This window comes from Scatophagus argus, chromosome 20 (assembly GCF_020382885.2).
Source record: "Scatophagus argus isolate fScaArg1 chromosome 20, fScaArg1.pri, whole genome shotgun sequence".
Classification (NCBI taxonomy): domain Eukaryota; kingdom Metazoa; phylum Chordata; class Actinopteri; family Scatophagidae; genus Scatophagus; species Scatophagus argus.
The window spans coordinates 12,140,563-12,160,225 of record NC_058512.1 but is presented as its reverse complement, the minus strand read 5'-3'; the positions used below and the strand labels follow the sequence as shown (position 1 = coordinate 12,160,225).

Sequence of the window (19,663 nt, the reverse complement as noted above, 5' to 3'; positions counted from 1 at the left end):
TTAATGTGATTTTACTGAGCAAGCAGCCTAAGTTTGGCTCAGACAAACATTAAGAGTTTGGTCGGAGAAATGGAAACTCCATCGCCAAGGGATTGCTTCTCCTCTTGCAAATCCTTTGAATCAATTTATAGTCTCTTTCACAGGCCTGTTTGTCGACACCAATGAGCAAACATACACCTCAACAGGAAAAACAGCTTCACTGTCTGTAGGGTCCAACAAACCAACATCTGTTTTGTGTGCCTCCCCTGTCCTCAGTCATTTTGTCCTGGTCAGGCTTTTTCAATTCCTTTTAGTTCTTTTTACTCTAATTTTGCATTTTCTTTTTTTAGGTTTATTTCACTGATAAATTATATACATTATTGTTTTACAATAATTGATTGATTACAGTGGCATTTATTGTTTGGTTCTGTCTTCATTATGTTTCTTTCTTTAAATGTTTCTTCTTTCTTTACTTTTTTTCTGTTTCCCTCCCTTTTATCTGAACAGAACAATAAGGACAGAATGTTTCAGGTATTTATTTTTCTCCCTGATTAGTCTCATCTCCTCTCAGTCAAATGTTTGAACATTTAGCAAATCCCTAAAGCTTTCAGAATCTTTAGTGGGTATTTTGAGGAAACTGAGAATCCATATGTGCACTGAGATTGAGAGCTACTCTGCTCACTGTACACCCTAACCATCTTCCCCCAATTCCTCTGATACGATATCTGCTATGGTGTCTTTAATGTCTATAGTGTGAGTTTTATAATCCTCTTTTCAGTGCCCAGGCTTTGTTATCAGAGTTTAGCTGTGTTATATCAGCAGTGCAGCAGTGCCTGTGACTCTACATTTCCATGTGGTTTGATTAGACTGCAGTGGTTTTAATATTACATGCTGCTTTAAGCTCAGAGATGTTTCTTTAGGAATCCTTTTCTAATTGTCTTTGTTGTTGATCAACATTATCACTGGATATTCCTCAGAGAATTTATATCTGATCATAACGTGACAGAGTACACTCCCTGCTTTGTGTCCTCTCATGATTCCCTCTTTACTTCCTTCTCTCTGCTCTTCTTGACCATCACCACCCTCTCTACTGTGTTTGTTGTTTAGGTCAAGGTTCGTGACCTGGAGCAGAAATGCAGGTCACAGAGTGATCACTACCACCAGCTGTCCAAAGAGCTGCTGAATTTCCATTTGCAATCAGATACTGTGGACATCCTTAAAATTAATCCCACTTCCACATCCCAGATCTCCCTCTCACCACAGAAGGCACTCTCACAAGTCATCCTTGGATTTGAAGCCAAGCCACAGACAGGTGGGTCAGTTTTTCAGCTCACAGCCAAACAAATTTTGAGTTTTTGATAAAGAAAACCCGATTTAGTAAATTTTAAAAATTTTCTGCAATTTATTATTTTCATTATTTTGTAGTGGTTGTGGTAGTAGTGTTTGAAGTTTTTCATTATGGTTTAATTCTAATTTGATATCTTTATTTAATGCTGAGTGTGGCACTGTATGCTGTAAAGGGGAACATCACAGTTTTGCACAAAGTATCTGTGTTAAGAGCTACAGAAATGGAGGGCTCAATATGCAGACACCAATGCGAGAGTAAGGTTTAGTAAACTTAGTAATTAAACTTTAGCAATTGTTCAAAACAAAGGTAACAGGATATACTGGAATGACAGGGAGCACAAAAGGCAGGGAACAATGACAAGCACACAAATGGAGAGCACAGGTATATAAAAACAAAGGGGACTGGACACAAGTGAAAACAGTCATGAAGGAGCAAGCTATTAAAAAAGGAGGGAAAACAGACAAGGACCGGGAATGAAAAGCTAAACTACACACAAGGGGAGAAAAACTTTAGTCTACCTTAGCTACTAATAGCGTAGCACACCCAAATCCAAATCAAACCGAACTGTCAGTGGTCAAGTTGCATTGTGGGTAATATAGGTGTCAGGTTTTGACAAGGAAGAGGAATGTGTGGATTAAAAAAAGATACATAGATTTTGATACTTTGTTTTTGTGTGTAGTTTCTGTTGAGAGGCCAATAACACTACATGAATGCAATACTAAGCTGATGGAGTACTTATAGTATATAAAACGTGACTAATATTATTCGAAGCAAATGATCCATCACCAATGGGGTTCACTCATTCTAAAATATGTATTCAGTCCAGACACTTCAGATAAAAGCACCAAAATTATATGTGATCAAAGGGCTTATGCATGAAATGTTATTCAAAGTGGCCTAATCCCCAGACAGCTCACATAACAGCTGGATCAGCTCACTCCTGAACAGAGGTACCCACCATTGAAGGCCATACTGGCTATTCATGATCAATATGTACCCTAATTGATTACAGGCCTGATATATGACATGATTATAGTTTAACACATTAGTATTCTAATGAGACATAGTGCAACCTGCAGAGCCAGCAGATCCAGCCGTTTCAGTGATGTAGATTTATACAGTCTGGCACAGACCAAAGGTCTTTGAAGTGCTGGAAATCCTTTTTCATCTTTCTTCACTTGAAATAGAGGGGGGACTCACTGATGCTTTTGTGCTAATGCACACTATTGCTCACTCACACACCACTGAACCCACAGTAAAGTGTATCCATGTTGTTGATGTAACTTAAATTTCAAGGTTTTTTTTTTAAAAAATGTATTTCCTGCATTTCCTCTCAAGTGTGTTTTTTCCCCTGAGGACCTGAGTAGTATTTAAGAACAAATGCATTGCAGATGTGAGGTGTTGATGGGGGTTGAATAGCCTTTGCCATGAAGAGTGTTTGCTGTACACTTGCCCCAACAGGAAATCAATAGCTGTGCAATGAGCAGCAAATGGGTGCAGAAGGAGTGACAGTTGCTCTTTATTTGCTATGGAAATCAATGTCTGCCAGGCGATGAGAACGTGGCAAACACGCCAATACTGATCTCCCAGTTCTTGCCCTGCACAACCCAGACTGGAGACAGAGAAAGAACAGAACTGTCGTCTGTCAAATCCAGCACCGTGACATCGGACCGCCCCAGCAGCCCTCGGCAGCTGACCCCCTCAGAGGTGTTTCACTACATCACTAAATTTCATCACATTAACGCATACATCATGTCTTCAAGATAAAGTTTTCTCTACTTATTTTGGTTACTTTTGGCTTGAATCTTAATTATGAATACTGCATATAAATGTGATTCGTTGTAAATCAATAGATGGAGGATGAGGCCAGCCCATCAACCAGGTCCAAGCCTCGCTACACAGGCCAGGTCCGCCTTTGCACTGCCCGTTACAGGTGAATGAGATCGACTTCGTGTGTCTGTTTGTTTCATCGCATATAATTGTTTTAAGCTGAACTTCCTTATTTCCAAATGAATATAAAAAGTTGCTGAGGTGAAAACTGCACATCTCTCCTCTTAGTTATAACCCTTATGATGGACCAAATGAGCATCCCGAAGCAGAACTCCCCCTTGTGGCTGGAAAGTATCTGTATGTGTATGGAAACATGGATGATGATGGATTCTATGAAGGTGAGAAGTGAATAAAGCTTCAGAGATGACAGGGAAAATAATATCGGCATTAAACTAGCGGTAGAGTTTTTTGCTTTGACGTATGATTATGAATTAAATTATATTCTGTAATCAACATAATGACACCACTGACGTTTAGATTAGTTCCCTATAAACCTCGCATTTATTATGCAATTTTTTTTTCTACCAATGAGGTCTCCCGGGAAAATGAAGGCTGACAATCCAATCTGGCCAGCAGCGTGGCTTCATTTCTATCTGTTATCATGTCTCCATTATAGAGTAAATGAATGAATAAACTCAAACCTTTCTATTGGTAGCTGCTGTTGGGAAGCAATGTGGATGTCTTTGTGTGGGTAATAATACCACTTGAAAACTCTATGGGGGTCTATGTCCACTTTAACTGGCATTTTAACCTTAGTCAGGTACATAGATGACAGTTGTCTTAAAAATATAGCACTCTAAAGATCAAAGATTACAGTGCTTTTCAAGACTTTCATATTGCCTGAGTCCTCGTCTGCTACTGTTGCAGAGAATTCTTGACAGTCACAACAAGCATGTGCATCATCGCATATTAATTATCCTACAATGAGACAAAATGCCAAGAAGTGTGTGTCAGCTCAGAGTCATCCCCCAGTGAATTTGTTCTATTTATGGTATTTGGCATGTAATTCCCTTCCAAATCTTTTTAGAGTGAGCATGTTATGGGAGCACTGACTGCTGTAGCACATATACAGCACATAGAGGGTATAGATGTGAGTATGGCATGTATACCAGGAGTTAAGCAAAAGTTATGAGACCCCTTTTTTATTCTTATCATTTTAATCATCCAGCTGGCATTCAAGATGTTATGACCTGTGTTTTTAATTGTTAATTAGTTACTTCAAGGTTAGTCATTTTGTCCACAACACAATAATGTGATCACATTATTTTGGTCACACCTGTATGTACTATGTCAGTGCATCAGTGTCAAAATCTACTGTACACATTTTATAACTGGTGACTGGAGTGATTCTCTGTCTAATCTCTTTAGAATTATGAAGACCCCTCCATCAGAGGCAATCCTAATCCCTCTAGCAATCCTTCAGACAGATACAGACACAGTATTACTGAGCTGCAGTGATTCATTAGCTGTGGGTGGTGAGATTGCATGGCATCATGGAGGAGCCTTGTATTTACCACGCAGGAGGGAGACTCAGGCCTCGGACCAAGCTGCTGTCAAGATGGGACCTTGGTCCCTTTTAGCTTGATGACTAATCCAGCAGGGCTCATCTTAATCATGAGCAGACACAAACAACGCACACTCTCACCCACACACAAATACGCAGGCACACACAAATGGTCTTAAGGTCTCTCAGGCCCCTGTGGAAAAGGGATTGTAGGACAAGATGATACAAACTTCTTACCTTTTGGGAAAAAGCAAATAAACAAAAAACCTAACTGTAGTGCAAATCTAAGCTGTTTTCCCCCCTGCACTAGCCACAGCATCTATATTTTCACGGGTGTTCCTGGAAATGTTCAAAAGAAGGTTCTTCAGAATGTGTTTTTTGCAGTTCTGTGTTTACTGGAGAGAGTATAAAAGCTAACATCAAAGAACCAGTGGTAAAGCTTACATCTTAGAGAATAGTACATAGTGCATGTTTACATGTCTCCCACCTCTCACTCCCTGACTCATTCCTCCCTGCAAGGAAAATTGCTGATGATTATGTGTATTCAAGTTACAGTTTTCCTTTTTTCTTCGTCTTGTAAGGAGCCATTAGAGAAGCCTAATGTCAACGTTTATAGGAAGCATCGCAGAGACCATGTTGTGTTTTTCCATAGAGACAGTTTTAAAGGGTAGTACATTCAGGTGGTTGGCATTAGGCTTTTTGTTAATTGACATGAAAAATGAGGCACAAGATTGATTTATTCATCATAATCATCATCATCCCCTGTCACAGGGGAGCTGCTGGATGGCCAACGAGGACTTGTCCCTTCCAACTTTGTTGAGTTTGTCCAGGACAAGGAAAAACCAGCGATTCAGTCCGGAGAAGGAGGGGAAGACCTGGGCCCGCTGGACCATACATCCCTGGCCTTGACAGCAGTAGATGGAGGTGTCTCCCAGGATGGCCTTCTGGGATCAGCTAATGCCTTGGTTCCCTGTAGCAATGGGACAGGGGGGCCCCTGGACCCTGAGGACCTGGCTGAAGATGTTGTGCCTTATCCCCGAAAGATCTCCTTGATCAAGCAGCTGGCACGGAGTGTCATTGTGGCCTGGGAGCCTCCACTAGTGCCTTTGGGCTGGGGGAACATCTCTGGCTACAATGTGTTAATAGATGGGGAGCTTCGTGCCAGTATCCCGTATGGTGGCCGGACCAAGTGCTTGCTGGAGAAGCTGGACCTGGACGGCTGCGTGCATCGCGTGTCTGTGCAAAGTGTCACCGACCGGGGCTTGTCGGACGAGCTGCGGTGCACCTTACTGGTGGGAGCCAACGTGGTGGTGGCACCGAGCGGTTTGCGGGTGGATGACATCCAGCGTGACACTGCCGAGCTCTCCTGGTTGCCTAGCAACAGTAACTATGGTCACACCGTATTCTTGGATGGGGTGGAGCACGCAGTGTTAAAGCCAGGAAGGTATAGACTACGATTTTTCAACTTGAAACCGCTGACTGTGTACAAAGTGACGGTGCTGGCACAGCCACACCAGGTGCCATGGCAGCTGCCACTGGAGCAGAGAGAGAGGAAAGAAGCTGGCGTGGAGTTCTGCACTCAGGCTGCAGGTCAGCAAAGATCATTTCTATACATAGAGTATGCAGTATCAGTAATGTGTTCATAGCTCCATAGCACGATTGTCAATAGTAACAGACAGATGGATATAACAGACTGCTACTACTCTGTTTATTTCAGTTTACTATAAGACAGCTCTAAGATTTAACATGATGCAATATCAGTTTTGAACTTGTAATTGTAAATTGTCCTGTGCTGTAGAAGAGTGGAGCATTGCCTTACCATGCCCTTGTTGTGTACTGTATTTTGTCTAGGTCCAACACCATATTGCAGAACAGGTCAGAATGAAACTGCAGTTCTGGGCTAGATTTCCCATGTACCTGAGCACTAAATGATTTGGGCACAAATGACATCAGTGCCATGACATTTTTGAATGAGGATTTTAGTCATGAAACTGAGAATGCCTTTGTTCAATATGTGCAATCAATGAAGAGATGTGGACAAAATGGCATTTTTATGGTTCTGTAATTGAAATCCACACACATTGTTGTCATTCATGTGTCTATGGAAATTTAACCACACTTTCTGAAAGCAAATGCAAATGCCATTTTGCCCAAGATTAGATTACTGCACTGAGCCCATCACTGATTAGAGAACAGCCACACATCTCAAGATATGATCAGTTATTATTCTGATGAGTCATTTCCTCAGCCTATAGCCTAGCCTGGAGTAACCAGTGCTATGTAAAGCAGTGCCACTACACTGCTTACCATTTCGTGTGAGTGTGCATTTGCTTCTGTTGAAAAGCAGTTGTGCATGTTTTATCCAGTTATCCAGGAGAGTGGAAGACTGAAAATATTTTGCAAAAATGCTACTACACTTAAAGGATCTAATTTCACATTACACCTTGACTATGCAGTATTTTTGTGTGGTCAGTGCTAGTGTTGTGCCACGATAACTTATCATCTACTTAAATATCCCTCATGAACAATGTCACATTATCACAAGTATTTGCATGAACTGTGTATCTTGAAAATTTCAAAAGTTGTTCACAGATTTAAAAATGCAGGGCAAATTCTAAATGAATCCAGTTTGTTGTTTCCCCCACAACCACTTCACCCCCCTCTCTTGTATGTTGGCATTTCTGTGCATGGTTGTGTGTGCGCCAATTAGTGCATTTGATGAATGCTCCACACCCTTCCCACTTATTATGATGTACAGTGTTTTGAATGTTTTTGTTCCCTCACAACCGTGTCTTCTCACCTGCCAGGACCTCCCCTGCCTCCCCAGGATGTACAGGTGCTCTGTGGGCAAGCCCCAGGGGTCCTACAGGTCCACTGGAAGCCTCCCATCCTCTCTCCCACTTGCACATCTAACGGGGCAAATGTTGTTGGCTACGCAGTCTGCACTAAAGGACAGAGGGTGAGTTAGCGAGTGTTTGCATTGTGGATAAGGCTATCCTTATTTAAGCTCATGCTGCTAAGAGATATCATAAGTCATCATGCATGATTAGAGAGAAAGTAAGTGACTCTACACAGTGTCATAATACTAAGAGACTGCTTTGTAGAGAATTCACAAGCATATGGGATCCATATTACAAAGGGCTACATGCAGTGTAAAACGCTATGTGAGTTGTTTAATCGTATCTAATCTAGCTGAAACACATGAACGTGAATCACAGATGGGATGTTATAGCCTGTGTTGTTGACTTAGTGCTATGTCATCAGTGCCCTGAGTGCACACCGCAGTGCCACCTACTTGTGATTCATGCTTGGTGCAAGCCTCTCAATCTGTGAAGATCTTGGTGTGGTCTCTCACTCCCTCTGCTGACTGCCGATGTAAATCACAGTATTACCACAGTATTGCAGTATTACACTTTGAGATGTCCTGAAGGTAGCTCATGCTTTTGCTTCTGGTGCACTGATCATGACTCTGATGTTGTTTAAGATGTTAGTTTCTGTTAAAGTAAACATTGTATTTTCTCTTTTTAATCCAGATAGCTGAGGTGTTGTACCCAATGGCAGATTATGTTAGTATTGATCTGTCAAGGATTCAGTGCCTGGAGGCCAGGGAAGTCATCGTCAGGACGCTGTCAGTACAGGGAGAATCCCAAGACTCCCAAGTCGCCGTCATTCCAAACAATCTGCTCGTGCCTCTACCTGCGCTTCCCCTGCCACCGCCAATGCACCCGCACGCAGGCCCCCCTCCACACACCCACACTCAACCCCATCTCCAATCCCCTCACCTTCCTCATGCCACACCCCAACTTCCTGCTCCACCCCAGCCACATGGACAACCACTCCCACCCCATCCTCCACACCCTCAACCCCATTCCAGACTTCCCCATCCAGGCGGACCCCCTCAACCTCAGCTTCGACCCCCACATCCTCACCCCCAGCCTGTACATCTCCAGGTTCGCCCGCCCCACCAAGGTCCCAGTCCTCAGCACCAACTGCCTCTGCTACCCCATCCCCACCACCACCCTGTACCTCAGAGACCAGTATGTGCCAGAGACCTGGATGCCAAAGAGCATGCAGCCCACCATGGGGGAGCTATTCCACCTGGCCAGCCTGGGTGGGACCCTACACGCTCTCCCTCTTCCCAGCCCCCTGTGCCCATGCAAGGCCACACCCTTGAGGCTCCTTCTCCTGCCAATCCACGCTCACCATCCCCGCAGAGGATTCTACCACAGCCCAGAGGCACTCTCATCCCGGACACAGTGGCCAAAGCGATTGCCAGAGAAGCAGCGCAGAGGGTGGCAGCAGAAAGTAGCAAGGTGTGATGACAATGGAAAAGCTAAGTCAAATTTGAAAAACAGTCAAAAAAGAATAATTAAACTCACAGCATGACACTACATTTAAATCGAATTTCAAATCTCCTGGAAATGTAAGGCTGGAAATTAAGAGTATGTAGCAATCTGTTGATGGGACATGAAAGGGCAGGTTATCATAAAAATACCACTAAATAAAATAACCACCAACAATGAAGCAATACAGTCATGCCCACTGCCTCTTTTCAGGGGGACAGGATGCAAGGCAGATACGGAGAGCAGAGTCATTCTTTTCACCAGCATCACTCCGATGAGGAAGAGGAAGATGAGGAAGGCTTTGCTCGTGGCCGTCGGAGAGGACCCTCAGTCGACGAGTTCCTCAGAGGGTCTGAGCTGGGGAGGCCGGTAAGAACAACACGTGAAGCGATGAATCTTTTGCCTCCTTTTGAACGATGTACTTTTTCAATAGAAAACCCCTCACATGTGCGTATGCTTGGACGCGTGTATGCATGCACATCTGGGTGGTGGCATGCAAACACTCCCTTTGCCTGTGTCTCCGTGTGTGTTCCAATGCGTGTATTCGCCCATCCATGTGCGTTTGGTGTGTGCATGTATGTATGTATGTGGACTTAAACAAATGCGTCTTGTGTGTTTGTGTTTGTGTGTGTGACTGCCAAAAGCCTCACTATAGTCACAATGAAGATTATCACAGCGAAAGCAGCCGGGGCTCTGACCTGTCTGACATCATGGAAGAGGATGAGGAGGAGCTGTACTCTGAGATGCAGCTGGAAGAGGGACGTCGACGCAACTCGCACAACACACCCAAGGTGCAGTTCTTCGCACTTATTCTAAACCCAATTGTCATAACCACCCAAATTTATTATTATTTAGCGAACTGCACAGGCACAGATACTTCAACTGAGACTGCTGCCTTGACTTGCATTTCATATGTGTGGATAGTGTGTGTGTGTGCTGAGTTTAATTTAGATAAAAAGGGAGATTTTTTTTTTTTTAAATGCTTCAGCACCACAGAGAGAAACAGAGAGAGACAGACTGGGTTTTAATCCTTCCAGACGGCTTATCAGCATATCAACAAAGAAAAACTGGAGCAACATCTTCAAAGTCTGATTGTCCGGTCTGGACTAATGTTTATGGCACTAGCTAGCAAAGCTTGCTATTTTAATGTCATATTGCTAACCATTTTCTCTGCTTTAAGATGCAGTCCTTTCTGTTTCACTAAGTGATGAGACTAGGTGGTTAGCAGCAGTCTGGGGGGTATGGTGCAGGCTATTAGAAGGATTAGAGGTAGCCTGGAGCCACGGCGACACCACCCTCTCTGTCTGAAAGCACCTTTAATGTTTCGGCACTGTGGAGAGAAACAAATACAGACTGGGTTTGAATGTGTTCAGCACCTTGGAGAGAGACACAGGGAGAGACAGAACAGTTAAGCGCCATGAAGAGAGACAACACAGAAATGTAGACACAGCTTACAGATATCTTTAAAGTAGTATGTTATCAGGAAATTCAGGATGTTAAAACTTTACGTGGGCTTGTGTGTATATGAGTGTGTCTGTGCGTCTGTGTTTTGGCGTGCCTGTCTGTGAGTGCTGCATGACTTTGTTTACATGAAATCTGTATGTCGCTGTGCGTTTTTACACATGCTGTTTGCGAGTTGGCCCGTGCATCTGTGAGCCACTCATGCATCTTTGATCTTCGTGAATGTTTTTCTGCATTTGCGTGCCTTTCAGACAAACACTCCTGCTGGAGGCCGGGAGACTGGGAGAAGAATTCATCATGGCGGTGCCCAGCCTCAGAGACGACCTCTAATGGTTCCCTCCATTGGTCAGTATAGAAATTGGCAGGAGAGGATGGGAGGGAAAATGTTTAATTTTATAATCTTTCTGTTTTGTGCCACAAAAGTAGTGTTTATAGCTCTGTTAAAACCTTCATGAGCTTCTCTGAGTCTCCAGATCACCCCTGTGTCTATGAATCATGCTCATGCCCTTCACTATTTGAACATAAGTTTGATCCTGCGGAGATTATTATGATACAGCAAGCTCCTGTGCACAGTTGCACTCTAAGTTAATGCATTAATCTGTTCCAATAAAGAATCTGGCAACCATGACGGTTTAGCCATAGTTTTTGTTGTTACCTTATGTCTAAGTAATAAGAAGCTTTAGCTGGAACACAGATGTTTAACGTTTTCGGAGAGAAATGTTGAGCTTTGCTTTGTAACCCCATCACCCTCTAACTGGTGTTTCCTGTAGAGGTAACCTCTGAGAATAACAGTGAGGGAAACCTCTCCCCCGTCACCGAGGATGTTTACTATGGCAGAGTAGCTCGGCACAGGACGTGGTCATCCCGCAGGCATGTGGGCGGCACCAGGTCTCCCCGTGGTATGTGCCTGCAGTGCTGTTTTTATCACCACAGCATGGCGACAAAACAATGCCACCAGCAACCGGCAAATGGCAAGAAGTAGCTGTGGACACTTGCAAGCGCCTGTTTCTCTGTCTAATAGTTATTATTATGCTTACAGTTGAACAGCATGACTGCACTGCACTGAAATGGTGGACCAACTGGCAAGCCATACCTGGGGTCCAGGATGAACGTTTCCACAGTTGCAGATGATAAATGATTGATTGACTGCTTAGAGAATGCCTCACTCACTGCACTGAACTAGATGCCTGCTAAACCCCCTTCCCTTTGTGGTACAACCACACACACGGTTCTTATAATTGAGAGCAGTCATGCATGACATTTTGAAAGAAAATTTTAGTGTTAGGCATCAAAGAATGACTACACATTTACTGCTTTCTTGTTTTTCTTTAGAAGTTTGAGTTCCTGTGGACATTTGAGTTTGAAATATCAGCTGTTGGAAATGCAGTTGTACCTTACATTTCTTTTCTAGTACCACACGAATACGAGTACCAAACCTTCTGCTGGTTGACATATGCTCACCTGGGAGCAATGCACTTCACATCATGCTTTTTAAGCACCATACAGTTGGTGCATTTTCCCAGTATTGCAACCCCATGTACAAAATAAAAGACGGACTTCCATGCCATCTCTGCTTTAGACTTCTTGCAGCTCAAAGAGCTGGCAATGTAAGGAAAGTTTTAGATTTTGCTTCAAATCTTACACTTTCACTTAATATTTTGTTTTTATAAGAAGTTGGAATAGTTCTATTTTTCTTTTTTTTTTATTTAAGCTTTTTGTAGGATGCATGTCTGCAGTCTTGTGTGTTTCTGGCATTGTGTCATGTCCATGAACCATTCTGTTTGTGTATTGCACTATGGTTTGTCTTGTTCCCCATCTGTCTCTCACTGCATATCGAAAGGTAGACAAAAACATTAAGCGTGTGTGCGTGTGTGTGCGAGTACATGATTTAAAGATTTAAATAACTGACTGACCACAGATTTCCTCCTGCATGCTGGCAGGCACAGACATGATTTGACAAGATAACTGAATCTGTCATGCAATACTGCCTGATCAAATCAATACGACACAATAAAATCCTCTCTGATTGATTTCTTTGGATTGAAGCATGCTTATGACACATCACTATGTAAACATAATGGACTTGCTCATCACAGTAGTGGTCAATACTGTATGCACCAATAAGTTTTGTTGCCAAGCACAAACACAGGCTCAAATGTAACAGGAGACAAATTAAAAATTATGTTTGTATATATTAAATATTTCAACAAAGAATCAAATTCTCCTCTAAAGATCCTGTTTTGTGTGCTGATTCACATCCGCAGGTTGCCTTTTCCTGTGATGCAGGATGATGAAATGCTTTCTTTGTCTTCAATGTGTTTAAGATGGCTACAGGGACCGGGATCGCCGCTCTCCCACGTATTATGATGAGTCAGAGCCCGAGGAGTCTTTCCGGATCTTTGTGGCCCTGTTTGACTACGATCCTCTGTCCATGTCCCCCAACCCAGATGCAGCTGATGAAGAGCTGCCTTTCAAAGAGGGGCAGATCATTAAGGTGAGAGTTTACAGTTAATATGGTCCAGTGCTTTGATGTACTGTGTTTCTGATTATCCTGTTCTCTCTCTTTTTCTCTCCAATCACCGCAATAGAAGCACTATGTTTTATGTTTTATTATGTCTAACAGGTGTATGGTGATAAAGATACAGATGGATTTTACAGAGGAGAACTAAGGGGCAGGATGGGTCTGATCCCCTGTAACATGGTGTCAGAGATACGAGCAGAGGATGAGGAGACCTTGGACCAGCTCATCAAACAGGGCTTCCTGCCGCTCAGCACCCCTGTGGACAGAATAGGTACTGCACAAGCATAGTCTGTGGGTTTGGTTGCACAGATATGGTTACTTTCTGTTAACATGTTGTCTCTTATTACCTCCAGAGCAGAACAGAAGAGGCCTCCGTCGAGATCAGGCCTCGAGGAGGATGGTGGCTCTTTACGACTACGACCCCAGAGAAAGCTCCCCTAATGTTGATGTTGAGGTATCTCTAACTGCTGAGGATCCCTTACTGAACGCACATGATAACCACACAAACAAATAACAGATAAAAACACAGCAGACTCCGCTCTTTCCTTGTATATCCCTCTTTGTATCTCTGTCTCCTGATAGGCCGAGCTGACCTTCTGTGCTGGTGACATCATTGCCGTGTTTGGAGATATTGATGAAGATGGATTCTATTATGTGAGTGCTGCTCAGCCATGTTTGCTTTTGTTAATTTTAGAGGTGTTAGCAGGCCGGTTTTTAACTTAGTTAGTTAGATGTGGAACAAACCCTTCAATGCATAAGCCTTTTCTTTTTTATCGACAGAAATGTGTTAACTGGATTTCAGATTTTTGCACACTGATTAATCGTTGGCATGGCATTCTGTGTCAAACTTTAATTTAACAAATCAGAAAGATGATGAGGAATCTTCAAATTAGTCACCGGTTAAAAAGGTATAGGGAGTGGCCTTGTAAGTTAGTTTCACATGCTCTGATTTTTTGACAACAAAGTGCTATTAGCACCTGAACAATGCATTTATAAGACATGTTGTAAATACAACACAGTGTACAAAAATATCTCTTCTCCTTATTGCCATCCACAGGGTGAGATGAACGGCCACCGCGGTCTGGTTCCCTCAAACTTCCTGGAAGAAGTGCCTGATGACGTGGAGGTGTATCTGACTGATACTCCGTCCCACTACCCCCAGGAAGAGCTTGCCGCCGACCGCCCCTCTACCAACTCTGCCGCCACCGTCTCAGAGGGCAAACGGGTACATCATCATCGCCGCTCTCAGCGCTAGGCCCTGTGTTCATCCATCCTCCGTCCTCTCTCTTGATTTCCGTCTCTCGCTTCCTCCACTTTGCCGTCTGTGTGCTGTTCATTGTGTGTGTTTGTCCATGTGGTGACAGTGGTGACTCTATACAAACTAACAACTCCCCCTTCCTCCCTCCCTCCCTTCACCCTTTGGAAAAGGGGACAAAAATCCAATGTTATCACCTTTCTGAGTCTCAGAGAAAGGAAGAAGCAAAGCCTGACATGGACAGAGAGAGGATAGACTGTGGGAGCCCTGCTGGTGATTTTTGCATGTAGCACTGGTTAAGGAGAACTTGAAAAAGGCTCAACCCATTTCTTACACAAGATAATTTGGTACCTCTTTGCACTGAAACACAAAATCAAATTGTGGTTATTGTGTATAATAATAATAATTATTATTATAAGTGCTTTATTAACACATAACAATTGCAAACCAATGACACTGAAAGCAATCGCCTGAGAAGAAAAACTTTAAAGAGAGAAAAGCATGCCTTTTTCAAACTTGATACATTTTCTAATAACTTTCTTGGCTCGACTGCTGTATTTCCTTAAAGAGGCTTTGTTTCTTTATGTATATTGCACACACATCAGATCTATTTTCCAGCCTTGTTGACAGTGGATTCGCCATGTTTGCTCTGAGCTCGACTAAACCAATTGCAGCACTGATACATCCATACTGTGTTGTTACAATGGAACAATAAAAGACGAAAAATTGGATATTAAAAACATTCTTCTTTCCGCTCTGTGTTCATGTGTGTTGGTGTTGTTGTTGACGTTGTTGTTGCTGTTTTCAGTTGTCATAGTGGTGTGGGTTTTAGCGACGGCGACAATGCTGCCACATCTGATTTCTTTTTTGTTTTTCCTCACCCGCTTGGCAAAACAAATCAAACAAGCAGAAGAAGATTGTTCATTTCACACCATAAATGGCTCTGTCTGCCTTGTACAGTAAGTCGGCAACTTGAGATACCAAACTCGAGGCTCTAATGCACACAGCTTGTGGTCACAGTGAAGGCTTTTTAAAGCACTTGTCAACCATTTTTTTTCTTTTTGCATTTTGAAATATATATGTATTTAATTTGAAATGCTAAGGTGTTGATAATTGAAAAGTTGGCCTCACATTGCTAAATGGCATCATTTTTGTCACCATAAAGTGACATATTTATGATATATATTGCTGAAAATCAGAATAAATTAGACCTTAATCTGAACTTTCAAGACATAAAAATATTAAGTGTTTTACTGAAACTGTGCACTGAGCTGCTGCATTAGAAGAGAAGCCTGGTATCTACAGTTGTGTCCCTGGGTGTCGTACTGTTTATGGTTGTACTGTATGTTCCCTCATGGCCTCACTGATGGTGGACTTCTCTGGCTCTGTGCTGTGCTGATGTCGTGCTCAACATTTGATGCCTTCCTCCTTAGTGTTTCTTCTACACGTACAATGTGTGTGTGTGTGTGTGTGTGAAACCATAGCAAACCTCAGTTGTCAGCTTAATACAGATTAGATGGCCATTTTAATAGCATGTGGAGAATATTAAAATCACATTCAGTGAGGATAATATCAGGTGGTTAGTAAATCAGTTTTTATAGCTTGTATAAAAGACTTGTATTTATAATGTGTCGTGGAAGGGCACCCCCTGAGCCCTTGACTTAATATGCAACAACAACAGTTTGCACTGTTTGACAAACACTTTAAATGATATTAAATTTACTTTCATGATTGAACTGAATTATGAAAATGAGCATATCTGTTTATAGATAAATAGATATAGAACTTTATTAATCCCCAAATCAAACTGCAGCAGTTTCAGCAGCCAGCTCGCACAATAGAATGACAAACAATGCAAGGACATTCTAAGGTCCATGATAAAAACATAGATAATTAAAATCTTAACTAGAACTAAAGCTAAAGTGGCTCATACTCCCAGTCAACAGTATAAAATGACAGTGTGCCATTAAAGATCTGTAAGTGGTTTATGAAGCGAAAGAGGGCAAATTGCTGTTCTAACTTCTTACTTCTTTAACGAATAGAAAATATCTGAATTGAGATCTGCACCAAAGCACACTTCACTGACAGACAAACAGACAGACAGGCGGGCAGGCAGGCAGACAGGCAGACAGACAGAGGCCTTGTGTTCAGTGTGAAAGTGTTGCTTCTTTTGTAATGTGCTGCCCCGTGCCTCCACACCTCCCCATCACTTCTCTCCTCAGGGTACCACAGAAATCACTGACACAGTTGACAACGACGCCGCACCTATCAGAGCGCCGTCCCCGATTGTGCGGCCCCTCCTCCCGGGCACCATGAGACCCCTGAGCCCTACCAGGGGCCCCAAAATCTCGCTGGACCCCCGGGACTCCCAAGACCTGGCAAACAAGAAGAAGAAAGGAATACTTTCTAAGGGAAAGAAGCTGCTGAAGAGACTCTCCCCTGTGAAATAAAAAAAACCCTGTACAATACATGCACACGCTGGGCTCTGTATATCGCATCCATACAAACAGCTCTGATCCCAACAACACATGGCAGAGAGGATGTGAGCTTTGTCTCCTGGACTGCGTGAGCCTATCTGAATATAACCAGTGACACAGTTACGATTGGTGTTTGGTGATGGATACAAATCAGCGAAGCTATGTACAGTACAGTGCCAAAAGCAAGACAGAGGTCACCTGCAGACACAAAAATATATTACTGTGATGTATTTTAAATCAACGGATGACTAAGAAAAAACAAACAAACTAGGATTTTCATGACATGTGTTCTTCTCTTTTCTTCATCATTAGTGAAAGGAACTATACTTTTGTTGAAGCAGGGTATCTGTGAAAACAAATCATCTGGTTACTGGTTAAGTTTCTCAGCAAAAAAAAAAAAAAAATGTTAGTAGGAGTACTGATGTCACTACACGGATCACACTCCTCTAAGGAAATCTCAAATAGACTACACTGTTATTGAGGCATTCTGCGAAGTAATGCTGGCTGCTAACACAAAGGCTTTATTCAGTGCAATATCAGAGAGAGCTGGTAGCATATGTGGGAGGAAAAGAATCATTTCCACGTATACCTGTGATTCAGCGGATAGTTTTCTGTGAAGAAAGGATTTTTAAAAGAAAGAATAGCAGACTGACAACAGGGCATTAACGTCAGAAGAAGCAGGCAAGCTAGATGTCTCAGTGGCCTTTATGAAAACAATATGAGCATGACATTCCTCCTTCAATCACAAGGCTGATTTACACCAGTTTCTTTGTTTCACGATGAGTCGCTTGTGCTTTGTCATTTTCGAATCTTGGCTAAGAGCAGAAATGTTTGTCGTCCTCGCTGTCAAGCTGTCATGAAACGCCTAGTTCAAGACAAAATTTTGTGTCCGTCTTCCTATTGCACAAAGGTGGGTGTTTCTGTCTGACGACTGGTGAAAAGATATGTTTTGCGTGCCTGCACATGTGTGTGCGTGCGTGTGCAAGGCAGCATGTGAAGCATTCATGTTTTGCACCTTTCATGTTTCTTGTTCACTTCTTTTGTTTGTGAGGGAGAGGTCAGATAGTTATTGGTCATGTGGTCTAGTGATGTGCCGCTACCTCCATTGCCTGTGCACAGTTTGGTTTTGTTGACTCACGTAGAGGGCCGCATTAAGGCGTCGCAGAAATTACACATCAAAGTGTCAAGGTGTTCATTGTTCTCTGGTTCAGTTTCATCTAGGCTACCCGATATGCTACATGACTTGTACTCGCAGTACATAAGGACTATACCATAAAAAGTTACACAGCTTATATACATTTAAAAAGGAATCTGGAACAGAACAATGTTTTACTTTAGTTTTGTGATTTTATAATATTGAGCAGTACACCTCAAAGCATTGGAGAGTCTGGAGAACCCACACACTGATCAGTAATGCCAATTTTCTGTTTTTGCTCCATTTAGCTTGTTGTCTCACTGAATGTTTTCTATATTTAATCAAGTGTTTAAAAACAAACAACCTATTTACATAATGTTGCTAAAAGATTTGCACCAGAAAATGTAATCAGATCAGTAGGAACTACTTAATATCCTGCAGGCTGTCACACTGATGCTCTATTAAATCACTCATTTGCTGTCAGTGCAAAAAGCTCTTTCTTGAGGGAGTGAGAAAACACAAATGAATCTGAATCAAGCTGTGATTCTGTGTCTTGAGTGAGACCAAATGTCAGCATTTTAGTCTGATTTTTTTCCCCCAAATGGAACCGTAAATATATTCAATATTCAATTTAATTTCATGAATTTATTTGAACATTGTTCAAATTTGCTGCTGTGGCCAACATTTCAAAGTGAAACTTTGTTTTAAGATGGTTTTCATCCAGGTAAATTTGAAAAACCTGTAGCCTGGAGAGCTAATCAAATGGAATTTTTAATACAGTAATTGGAAGCCCTCAAACTGTTGTTTTCCCTTTTGTTTATGGAAACATACTGACTTGAAAAATATTTTTCTTGGTCTTAGAAGTTTTACAGTTTGTATTTTCTAATTTAATTTGAAGTTCAAGACATTCAAACTGCCATTCTAACCTTCCATCTCACTGATCACATGAAGTAACAGCACAGAATTCACTTGTACGTATCTTCAACCCACTGTCCTACCTCAGTTTTGTCCTTTGAGGAGACAGACATTGTGTGTGCTAATTATACAAGTTTAAAGACATAAAGTTCTCAGTCAAAATTTCATTTTTGAAAGCAAATATTGAAGAAAAAGAAGAAGGGTGTGCACCAACATTTTGTGTGCCATGAAGGTAACAAAAAGTGCTCAGTTACTCACCAGAGGGATAGTATGTCTCATAGCTTTAATGATTTAAAACTTCTTTACTCTGTGTTTGGTTTTAAATATCCATTATATCCTGTTTATCTCCAGTTGTGTCTTATGTCAAGTTGCACTTAAAAGACGTGTCAGATATGAGTTTATTGTGTGAAACAGGGTTCTACTCTCTTCATTCTTTATTTATGTTATTGATGAAATGCAATGACAAGAAAGGGTTTACCAAAGTGGAATCTGAGAAAAGTTCAACTGGCAATAGGTTTACATGTGATTCTTTTTGTTCCAAAGCTGTTTTATGAGTAGTTTCTCATTCGCTCTGTCACAAAGTTGAAATACTGTAACATGGTGTCCCAATACCAAATCATTCACTTGTGAATGGGTGTAGTGTCTCAAAATGCTGTAGCTCTTTTGTACTATGATCCATTTGTAGATAATTTATAAATGTTTCTACTTGATTTTACGAAAGCCTTTTTGTTAGTGCACTGAGATTTCCTCTCCCTGTAAAAGACTGCAAGCATTCTCCATAGTGTCCTTTGAAATCAGATGTATCAGTCCACCGTATGTGCTTGCTTTGTGAAGTATATATATAAAAAAAGAAATCATTGGACAGTATTTATGGTGATTAATTATGTGTGGGTGT

The 19,663-nt window shown here is 42.0% G+C and overlaps 1 protein-coding gene across 1 annotated transcript in view; it reads left to right on the top strand.

Moving 5' to 3' along the window:
* The window catches only part of rimbp2a (RIMS binding protein 2a), a 57,112-nt gene extending 37,449 nt beyond the window's left edge, over positions 1-19,663 (top strand). Inside the window, exons 7-23 of the mRNA XM_046375632.1 lie at positions 1,087-1,291; positions 2,877-3,034; positions 3,181-3,260; positions 3,386-3,495; positions 5,433-6,251; positions 6,513-6,536; positions 7,469-7,620; positions 8,195-8,974; positions 9,218-9,373; positions 9,649-9,795; positions 10,717-10,810; positions 12,790-12,959; positions 13,089-13,257; positions 13,340-13,440; positions 13,569-13,640; positions 14,044-14,211; positions 16,464-19,663. Coding sequence (XP_046231588.1) covers positions 1,087-1,291; positions 2,877-3,034; positions 3,181-3,260; positions 3,386-3,495; positions 5,433-6,251; positions 6,513-6,536; positions 7,469-7,620; positions 8,195-8,974; positions 9,218-9,373; positions 9,649-9,795; positions 10,717-10,810; positions 12,790-12,959; positions 13,089-13,257; positions 13,340-13,440; positions 13,569-13,640; positions 14,044-14,211; positions 16,464-16,691 — 3,633 coding nt within the window. The 3' untranslated portion in view covers positions 16,692-19,663. The remainder of the gene's footprint in view (positions 1-1,086; positions 1,292-2,876; positions 3,035-3,180; positions 3,261-3,385; positions 3,496-5,432; positions 6,252-6,512; positions 6,537-7,468; positions 7,621-8,194; positions 8,975-9,217; positions 9,374-9,648; positions 9,796-10,716; positions 10,811-12,789; positions 12,960-13,088; positions 13,258-13,339; positions 13,441-13,568; positions 13,641-14,043; positions 14,212-16,463) is intronic.